At 35.8% G+C, this 11,563-nt stretch overlaps 1 protein-coding gene across 1 annotated transcript; it reads left to right on the top strand.

Moving 5' to 3' along the window:
* The first annotated feature begins 5,219 nt into the window (after window positions 1–5,219).
* Window positions 5,220–11,322, top strand: LOC127938632 (protein phosphatase 1A). Its single transcript, XM_052535371.1, has 3 exons — window positions 5,220–5,642; window positions 6,091–6,960; window positions 7,573–11,322. The coding sequence occupies exons 2-3, from the start codon at window positions 6,103–6,105 to the stop codon at window positions 7,714–7,716; spliced, it is 1,002 nt and encodes a 333-aa protein (XP_052391331.1). The 5' UTR covers window positions 5,220–5,642; window positions 6,091–6,102; the 3' UTR covers window positions 7,717–11,322.
* Window positions 11,323–11,563: the final 241 nt, after the last annotated feature.

Raw genomic sequence — 11,563 nt, 5'->3', positions numbered from 1 at the left:
AGCTCTGTCTTCTTCAGTGACAAATCTGTAATTATTGTGGAGTATGAGGATATTTCTCATCAATAGAAATTATCCCTTAAAGAGAGATATTTTTGGTTTTCTTAGTTTTTGCTATCACATAATTATTTTAGTTCTTCTTTGTGTCACACTGCATTTTACACACAGTCACAGTTCAGAGCACTTGAAGTTATGTTTTATTAACAAAGTTCAGGAACTAAATCAGCTCAGGTGGAGCACTTACAGATCATTAGCATGATAGTGAATAATTTGCATGATAGTAAATATATATACAGCTAACTTACCTCTGTCCCACAACATTTTTTTCTGGCATCCCTCCTCTGTCCTAACTCCTCACTATTCAGACAACATGCCAAACATGTTTATTATATGTAATTGATAGCCTGAATGCACTGTAAGTCGCTTTGGATAAAAGCGTCTGCCAAATTCATTAATTTAATTTAATTTAATTTAATTTAATTTAATTTAATTTAATTTAATTTAATAGGTTGTTATTAGTACAGTGCAGATTTAACTTATGAAGGAAATCAGAAAAAAATGTCCTCATGTCATTAAATGATGTAAATGAACTTTTTGGATTGCATTCTTTTTATAGGTGTATATTAAAAGGTATATTAATTTATTTTTTTATTTTTGTTTTTAGTTTGTTTATTTCATTTTTTTCATTTAGAAATCATGCATTTCATATAATTTATTATTAGAAAAATTATAATTCTACATAATGAAATAAATTGTATAAAAAAACGTTTAGAGACATAGTATTTAGTATTTTCAATACATTGTCACTAGGTGGCATCAGATAACATTTGAAATAAAATCGTGATAAGGCCTCATGATCAGTGTAGTAAAAATAATAATTACTAAAATAGATGGATTTCCACATTTGTTCTACTATTTAATTAAAGTGCAATGTCATGGATGTACTTAATAATGCAAAATGCATTGACAGAAATACAGCATCTGTCAATTGTAATAAACACAAATAGCACTGGGGCTGTCAGCCATACAGTATGCATCAGTAATAATTTCACTTTAATTTTCAGTAATAAGTGCACTTTCATTTTTCATTATAGTGGGTGTGTGCCTATGGAAAATGGGAACTCAGGAGTCAAGCCCCCTGATTTGTTCACCATTCTGATTATGCAGCCTCACATCAATGGAAGCAGATTGCCAGCCAAGTGAGAGAGTCCAAAATTAATTCACATATGCATGCCTGCACATATGCAGTGCCAAGCAGACTATATAAACACACAAACACATTAGTTTGTCACTAAGTTATTCAGTTGGATAGAATATGATGTGTGAACATTACATTTATTATATGTAGGCCTATATAAAAGAAACATGAAAAGGGAAATGAAAAAATTAAGAGTTAGAACATTGTTACCATTACAATATAGTACTTCTCAGCAAAAGATATTTATTTGATAAAACTCTGATGTACTATAAAACAGACATTTCATGTAGATAAAAATACACAACATAATGTTAAAGTGGGAGTTTGTCATGAATGATAAATTATTCTAAGGTGCCATTAACAATTAGTTAAATCATTATTTATAAGTAAATAAATACGTTTTTTTTGTGTGTGCCTATTGCATTTTTCACTCATGTGGTCTAAGCTATAGATTATTTCAAACGCATCTATTTATTAAAATATATAAATTTAAATAAAAAATTGAATAACATATCCTACTATTAGCATTTTAGTGAAATTAAAGTAATATGTGATTCATGAAAGACACCTTTAAAAACCACAGCACAGTCCAGCAGAAAAAAGGGAAGCTAAGAAGGCAAGACAAGAACAAAGGGTATTAATCCAAAGAATGTATTGTTTTGTTGTTATCATCTTCACATAGAAGTAAACTCAGCTGCTCAAAGCACAAACCATCAGAGCGCTCTGCATCAGATTAGAATTACAGCAAATAAGCAAGTGTAAAAATTAGGCCATGGATTTGTGTGTGCCATTTCACTTGGACAGTATTACAGCAGAGCTCAATTGGTATTGATAATCCACAGTCTCTTTAGATTGTAATCTCTTGTTGGAATTAGGGACACTGGAAAGGATTTTTACACAGGAATAAGACCAAAAATGACTTTATATCATTAAGTCTTCTAGATCTAATATTGTAGTTGTTCATTTGGGCAATGTCCATTTGGTCGGTCTCGCCAGGGTTCAACAACAAAAAGAGCTTAGATGTCTCCTTTTGTTGTTTAAACATTGTGGAGCAATAGTGTGGGGTCATGAGAAGATTGAATATGGAACATTAATCTCTAATCTTAATGTTAGTTTTGCAATATTAGCAAAACACTTTAAAATAATTGTTTTTGTGGTTTTTTTCATCACTGATCATCAGGATTTTGTATTTTTTAATAAAATAAAGCATCTTATGCATACTGATCCTAAATACAGACTGAGCAATATGTGTTGCGAATTTATGAAGAGTGAAAAGACAGACAATTTAATAATAATAAATAATACATAACACAAAAACAATAAAGGTTAATCATGCAAAAACATGGCCATGAGGCAGAAACTTTTTTGTTTGCTTGTCACACAAAGCAATAACAGTATCTTTATTGAGGGCTTTTCAGAGCGTAACTGGACAGCAATGTGGCTCCTTTGTCCTTGAGAGAAGGTGGAGAGAAGAAAAGATGAAAGGGCGAGATTGGCAATGACATTTAAATTACTGCTTGGCAAAGAATATGGCAACATCCCAACACAGGTGCACTTTCCATGATCTAAGTGAAAAGCAGAGCTTGGAAGAACAAGACTCAGAAGACAGAGATAAACTGTGTTATTCAACAGTACTGAAAATGACCTGGACTTCAGTTTTAATTTTATATATAACTGTTTATTTGTATTTGTAAGAGTGGTGGCTCAGTTGGTTTGCCTCACACATTGCCACTTTCACTGCTGCTGTTGTTGTTATTGCTTTAGACTAAAGAGTCCAAATACACTGTCTGGAATTTGGAAAGAGGGCGTCATTGTTGTGGCATGTTACTTTGGATACTTCACCTGTGGTTGGCAATTCGGCAAGCAGTCTGACAATTCAGTGTTTGGTTCCTAAATCCCTTCTTCTGTCATTCATTCAAATCATTCTGTACATAACCTTCATACTTGCTTCATATCTGACATGCTTCAAATGGTCAGAGAATCAAGAAGAGTGACATTTTTATAGCTCATTCCAGTGGATCTTTACCGGTCGGTTGCAACACAAAACTGGTCTTTTCTGATAAAATACAGCTAAACATTGTTAAGAAAGCAACAAAAAAAATATTTTTGTGTTGTGAATAATTGGCTGCCAAGAGCATGAAACATTTAGAAATTCAATGGATGTTTAGAAACCGAATTTGTCACTTCTCCTGTTCATCATATATTATATTAATAATTTCACATATTGTTGGTCTGATACAATTTATGGTCAAATCAATTACTCAGTTTAATTTTAAGTGCATTTTTTGCATTGTAAACAATTTTGGCACTGTGTTGTTGTCAAATGTAAAATATCAGTGCTGAAGTAAAAACAGTTAAGAACCACTGCATTATTCTATAGCCATAAAATAATAGAACGGCATAACCATTAACAGAGAGTACAGTGCAAAAGGTTTAGGGTATTTTTTTTTTTTTTTTTTTTTTTTTGTATTGATATATTATAAACAGTGCAATTCAGCCTCCAGGTGGCAGTCTAACTGGAGGTTACCTCATTCAGGTCTAATGCTTTTGGCTTTTAGAGCAAGAGGCTACTTACCCTAAGTGCATTGCATTCTGAGCAACACACTTAAGTCACCCTGCAGACAGCATATATTTAATTTAAGAAGCTTTTAATTTGGATTACATTAATTATTTACCTCTGGTCATTAGAATTACTGTGAGTGCAGCCTTGTATATATCATGATACGAAAACATGGTGACACTTACAGCAACTATACATTCTGTGGAATCCTATTTATTGTTCATGGGTAGCCACAAATGACCTAAAAATTGCCGCATTCCCTTTTCTATTTTAGACATGCCATTAACTGCAGATAGCCAAATGAAGGGCTTATTATAGCCCTGTTTATTAATGTCTATGATTATGACGTGCACACCTGTATTAAACCTGAATAGTCCACAAGCAATATCATTTCTGTGAAAAACATGTAGGAAATTGTACACAGCAGCGTGAGTAGTTTACTTCTGGTGACTTCAATCACAGTGTTTAACAGCAAAAAAGGAAAAAAGAGGCCACATACAAAATGCTAATGTATATAATTGTCTTTGCATTGCATGTAAACAGCACAATCTGCCTTATTTTAAGTGTGAAGCCATTTCCTGTGACATTCAATTAATTAGCCACTATAAATGTAAATAGAGCAAATAAACTGTAAATAAAGCCTGGATTATAGGCCTAATTGATCTTATTGTTTGTGTCAAACTTTAATAGATTTACTTTTTATGCTTTTTTTAGTTCCATCATATATTTGTCACATTTTCAAAAATCATACAGGTCAAACTCGATGATAATCAATAAATTGTTTAAATGCACTTATAAAAGCCATTATTTCTGTCGGGTAACGACCCTTTGGATTTACACGACAATGAGCTTTTTGGAAAACTTATAATCATCTGAAGAAAAAACTGCTAAGCACAGTTAAAGCTGCGGTAGGGAACTTTTGACGCTCTAGCGGTTAATAAACAGAACTTCTTGCGTTTTGCGGAAGAACATCGTAGCGGGAACTACTTCTCTCTGTTTATGTCTATGAAGAATCACAAAGGTACTGGGTTACTCCGCCGCGGTACCCCCGAAGCAATCTAAAATAGTCCGAATATAAACACTTATTATAGGTGCACCCTAGTGATCCAGGACAAGCCAAAAACACGGTTTGGAAAATGGATTCATGGTATACTAGCTTATTATATACATTGTTCTACATTTTGAACACAAACAAAGTAACGGACCGCAGCTCTGATTGGTTATTTTTTACCGGGAGCGATGGAGTTTCTGCAAATGGCAATAGGACCACTGGGAGGAGCCAGAGGAGCTTGATTTTTTTCACAGATTATTTGTCTCATATTATACTGTCAGGACATAATGACAGGTTTAATAAATATGTAAAAAAAATTTTTTTTTTTTACAAAAGTTCCCTACAGCACCTTTAAACAGCGAGAGCTTCTGCTGTCATTCTCATCAATGGATCTATTTCCAGGTGGCACTGGCAGTGACGTAATAGCGAGAGCGGGACGCGCATTATCCGCTGCAGCATCCGGGTCCCTAACAAACCAATCCGCGCGGAGAGAGAGGTTTGCTGAGCGCGACGCAAGGCAGTAGCCCCCCCTTCGGGAAAACAAAACAACCGGAGCCAGAAATGCCCCACCACCCAGCTGCTGACTGCCTTAACGGGCTTATGTGATGCATGTCATATATTTTCATAAAACATTTTTTTTCATAATCGATTTCTGGCTGTTTTGAAGTTAGTTTACTTGCTAATTGGCTAGCCATCGATCGATTGATGGGTGTTGTGGCTGTCAGCGCTGGTTTATAGTGTTTACTATCTAGCTTATCATACTGATATTAAGGCTCTTACCCGCGGCTTTGGTGCCTCGGTGTTTCTTCATTCAGCAAAAAACACGAAGAAGCTGGGTAAGTGGTATTATTTCCCTCTGACGTACGTTAAAGCTAGCCTAAGAGCTAGCCTCTTAATGCTATCTAGTTGTGCAGCGGTTCGCATCTGCTGCTAAGGGCAGTGGCTTCACTAGTAAACGCATCACAGTTGCTTTAACGTCATTTAGGTTTGTTAATTTTGCTACGTCAGCATCTAAAATGCTTTTAAAAGAAAGTTAATATCTAAACAATAATAAGTTTGTAGGCAAAGAAGTTTACTCTGTTGACGTAATAACATAAGCATTTATCTAAACCGTTCACTTGCATCCTAGGAATCCTACTGCACTTGTGGCTTAAAAATACCCATACCATATCCATCATATGTGTGAACATGTTATCATTTTGTCAGTTTTGAGAGAATGAGAGTCACTTAGGTTATAATAGAGCATTTTTACTCACTTAGTTTTTGTGGTTATATTTGTGTCAGAGCAAAATAAGAATGGGTGCGTTCCTAGACAAGCCAAAGATGGAGAAGCACAATTCTCATGGTGAGGGGAACGGCCTGCGCTACGGACTCAGCAGCATGCAGGGCTGGCGTGTGGAGATGGAGGACGCACACACGGCTGTGACAGGGCTGCCTTACGGCCTCGGCCTGTGGTCTTTTTTTGCCGTCTATGATGGGCATGCAGGCTCTCAGGTTGCTCGTTACTGCTGTGAGCATCTGCTGGATCACATCACCAGCAACCCGGACTTCAGGAGAGGCTGCTCAGGAGGTGGGGATTTAATTAATGCTGAGCCCTCCGTGGAGGGTGTGAAATGTGGAATCCGCACAGGCTTCCTGCAGATCGACGAGCACATGCGGGCCATGTCCGAACGCAAGCACGGGGCAGACCGCAGTGGTTCCACTGCAGTGGGTGTGATGATTTCTCCTCATCACTTTTATTTCATCAATTGTGGTGACTCCAGAGCCTTGCTGAGCCGCAAGGGTCAAGTTCACTTCTTCACCCAGGACCACAAGCCGAGTAACCCCCTGGAAAAGGAGAGGATCCAGAACGCAGGTGGTTCTGTTATGATCCAGAGGGTCAACGGCTCCCTCGCTGTCTCCCGTGCTCTCGGCGACTTCGACTATAAGTGTGTGCATGGGAAAGGCCCCACTGAGCAGCTGGTGTCCCCGGAGCCAGAAGTGTATGAGATCGAGCGCTCTGAGACTGAGGATGAATTTGTGGTACTGGCCTGCGATGGCATTTGGGACGTCATGGCCAATGAAGAACTGTGTGATTTCGTGCGCTCACGCCTGGAAGTGACAGAAGACCTGGAGAGAGTGTGTAATGAGATCGTGGACACGTGTTTGTACAAGGTAATGTCACATTTAGATGCAAATGGGCCATTTTTACCTGCATCTATTAATAATAATAATTAAAATAAAACACATTAAAAGCGCGATTCAAACATAAAATTACTTAAATATACACAATTATGGGAATTATTTTAATTATTATAATATATGGAACAATTATTTTTAAATTTTATTGATTTTGGAAAGAAACATTAAATTAATAAAATTGGCATCATTTTTAATATTTCTCAGGGTAAAACATCCTGCGTCACTGCTTATTAATATTTCAAAGCTTTTGTCCACCAAATCAAATTCATGTGGTGCAACCAACATGCAGAAGCATACACAGAAAAAAGAAAAAGAAAAAAAAACCTTAAAAAAGGAAATATCTGACCCCTGTAGACACTCATATAAAAATATCAGAATCATTGACCTGTTAATTTCTATAAAAGTAATTTTTTTAATAAATTGTTATTTTATAAAAAGTATTGTTTACATTATTAAAATCATATTTGTATTATATTATAAATGTTTATACTTAATGGTTATGATATTTTAGAAGTGGTTCTAACGTTGCATCCTGTTATTAATCTAACTTGAGCATACTATCTGTGTTTATTTGTTTATCAACAGGGTAGTCGTGACAACATGAGTGTGGTGCTTGTATGTTTTCCTGGGGCCCCAAAAATCAACCCAGAAGTGGTGAAGCGAGAGGCGGAGCTAGATAAGTACCTGCAGAACAGAGAGGGTGGAGCATGTAAAAAGACGAATAAATAACATGTATTCCAAATACGAAGGGAGAGTTCTAGAAAGTGAGCATTCTTACTTAATTAGGTGAGTTTGTTAGATGGCAGTTTACACTTACCAATTAAGAATATTTTACCGCTAACGTAAAGTTTCCAATTAACGAATCCCCATATTGGAGAGGAAAGACTCACTGGTACTGTATTAGCACAGTTAGGACTAATAAGAATCAATTTTAACCAGAGAGAAATACCACAGTGTGAATTTATTTGAGCTTATATTGCCAATTAGAGGCCTTTATTTATTGCCAATATGGAAAAGCTCTTAGACAATTTAGAGGTAACCTGTAGCTTTACCAGAGGTTTTATTTTAGTGCATCCGAGGATCCTCCAAACCAGTGCATATTACTTGGTATATTATTAGCTGCTAAGTGATGGTGAGTAAGTGCAATTGTAGTCGAGGAAAAAGGAGTGATGAAAACCCAACATTTGGCTCTGCACTTTTTCATTAAGCGCTGCTATTCTTAAAGGCATCTTCTATTAATAAGAGAGAGACCAAATTTGAGATCTCAGTTAGAGTACAATATGTTCATGTGTTCGAGCAGAATTAATACAAAGTGTAGTTTTGCATTCTGTTTGTGACCGTGCGTTCTTGAGATAGTTGTTTTCATCCACTTATACAAGCATGTGTTTAAGTCTGGCAATCCGTTTCATTTGCATCTTTCTGAAAAGTCGATCTAAATGAGAGTGAATGTCAGGCCTCCACTGCTGATTACCTGAAATTGTAGCTGACACTTCTGTTCATGGCCTGATGATGCAGTTTCTTGTCTGTAGTAGTGGCCACGAGCATTTTAATCTGCATGATTCCTGTCATGTAATATGGAACATTGTTGCCTTAGGCCTTATTTACAGTGACTACCTTGTTTAGAATCGATAGGTTAGAATTAGGTATCAACCCCAACTGCTTGGAAGAGTCAAATGAAATCCAATGGACACATGGTACTGAAAGCATGCACTGTACCGATAGCACGATAAGTTGTGTACACCTCTTGCATGTAAGCTACATTAAGAAAAAACAGGGATAGGTCTTAGAGTTAGGTTGGTCTGACAGAAGTCTTGTACTTTGTACAGTATACATCTGTAACCCCTGAGCAACCGCTTCCGTGTGAACTCAACAGAGTGTTTGAAAGATTGTGTCAATGTTTTACAATCCTCTCCGAGTTGTTTACTACTTGTTGCCTCAAACTGACACTATGTCAATCCTCTGGTTTATTTATAAATATTAAGAAAAATCATTTAGTTAGGGAATTCTTGGTGCATAGAGTGGTATTCAGTCTGTTTGCACTGTTTGAGATGTAGATCCTTGTTGGTACAATGATTGCACATTTATAGTACAATGGTACACTGCTTTTGTGTCTGTAAAACCAACAAGATTTGGCTTTTTTCCCCCCTTACCTACAATTTTGAAAGTTTCTCATTTAAATTTCTTATTTTTGACCCCCAGTACCCCATGGACTTGTCCTAACATGGCGCGACTCAACAAAATTTTAGCGACAAGCAATTTGTCTAATGGTTACGGTAGTTCACCTAAAAATGAAAATCATTTACTCACCCTCATGTCGTTCATTAAAAACTTTGGATCCCATTAACTTTCATAATATGGACAGAAAAAAGTAAAAGTATAAAGTATCTTCTTACATAGAAGAAAGAAAAAAAAACATCACTTTGAGATTACATTAGAGGTCATTTATTTAATTTGTTGGGGAGAACTATCACTAATGTAAATGTGACGTGACTCAGTGCAATCAATCACAAAACCTGGCCAATCAGAACAGCTCCCACTGTTTCAGAATGTGTGAATCCATTCCTCCTTGTCCATGTTTGATGTTTAATATATATGAAATCAATATACTTGAGCAGTACTTCAGTCTAGTGAATTTTCATTTTGGACAGGTCTACCAGTGCTCAACAAGTGAAAAAGAAACCATGGTACCGACAAAATAATAAGGTGCAATTTGTTTTATCAAATTGCACCTTATTACAGAAACTGATTTTTTTTTTTTTTTTTTTTGCCTGCAGTAGTAAAGCATAGTTCTTTTTATTTAGCAAAATTTCCCCTTAGAACCAAAAGATCCCACATGTTCTTTGTTTTACCAGGAAAAGTTTTTTAGCGTTAAGATGTGTTTAACTTGATGAAAAACATAGTGTGCCTGCTCAAGAGAACTCTTGAGATTAAAAAGATTGTAGGTTGTTCCTGTACCATATTAGTTTCATTTTGCTTGGGTTTGCTGTTGTATCTCCTCCTCACTGTGTGACATCTTGATAATCCACTGTTTATTAAATTAGCCTTAAATATTTTCTTCCATAATAGCACACCTGAGATCTGTATGCTTTGATGAGACTTCATGTGTTTGTATACCTACAAAGAGTGACCAGGTTCTTCTGGGAGAGCCTTTAATTGTGCCTATGAGTGAGTCAATGGCCAGTTGTAGCATTCAGATGAACTTTCTAAATCTTTTGTGGTGATTTCTGTTATTTTTGTAACATTATTCTACTCGAGCATAATTTTTGCTTGTGCATTCGGTAGCATTTGGCCCCTTACAGAAAGTGCCATGCGAGGGATTTGAAAACAATTCACTTGTGATCATTGCTGCACATACCACAACCTAACCTAGTGACTCAAACATTGGGTGGAAATATTGCCTTACTGACAAACAAAGCAGGCATTATATGGTCCATAAAGTATTGTAGGAGATCACCTTGATTTCTAACTGTAGCCCCATGAAATTGAGATGTACAGGGAAAGAAAATGTCAACTACAATTCTGTCCTTATACAAAGTTCATTGCATTTCAAGTGAAGCAAGCAACTGCAAATAAAACAGGCCTTTGTAACATTGGATAATTTCAAAATGTATCTTCTGAAACATTAATCAGTAGGGCAAATAGAAGCCCACTTATTGTCATATACCCGCGCTGTGTTGTGATATTGGTCCCTGTGTGTCACTTCTGTCTTTATCTCTCAGGTCCAAACTGACAAGCAACAGAGGACACTATTTATTTAAATTATTTATTGTCTTTATAGTATTTTGCCTCTTTTGATTGAAACTGTCCATGCATTCCATTTTCTTTAGCCAAATAAGCACTACTAATGCAATGAAAATCTTCTATTCTTTTCTCCTTGTATTTATTGTTATATATCTGTCATGAATAGTCCATGTGAAGTGAAAGCTATGCCAGTTAAATATGCATCATGTCTTGGTTTCATCTACACACAGTAGTTTCTTCACTTGCTGTTCACGCTTTTCACTGTTCTGTCAGAGTAGATCGGTCCGAGGTTGACGATGTGTAAGGGTTATAATCTATGATCAGCCCTTTCTTAACCCAGCAGACTGTTTGTGTCTGTGTTTGTTCAATTTTACCTCTCAGAAGGTAACCGTTTTATAAAGCTCATTTTGAAAGATTTTTCGAATACAATTTCATAGAAAAGTATTTCAATATTAGAGGGTGAGCACGCAATATTTTCTTTCTTTAGTTTTTATTTTTGTACGTTAGCACCCGGGTATTAGCAAAGTAGACAAACTGTGATCTTGTTATTCTTGACTGTCAAAGATGATTTAAATAAAATTATTTACGGAAAAACCTTTGGTTTTGTGATTTCTTTTCTTTTCTTTTTTTTTTCTTTTTCTTTTTTTCAGTTAAATTGAAATGAATGTGGTACATATATATTCAAAAAATATATGTTAATATGTTACCATAACTTTACCATAAAGATTGTGGTAGCAATATATATATATTTTTTTATAGTTTTACAAATGTACAATAAAATTGTATTTCATTACCTAATTTAATTAGCTGAAACTGTATAAATATACCTTTTAAT

This window comes from Carassius gibelio, chromosome A20 (genome assembly GCF_023724105.1).
Source record: "Carassius gibelio isolate Cgi1373 ecotype wild population from Czech Republic chromosome A20, carGib1.2-hapl.c, whole genome shotgun sequence".
Lineage (NCBI taxonomy): Eukaryota > Metazoa > Chordata > Actinopteri > Cypriniformes > Cyprinidae > Carassius > Carassius gibelio.
The sequence above is the reverse complement of the archived record's forward strand: the minus strand, read 5'-3'. Positions and strand labels throughout refer to the sequence as shown.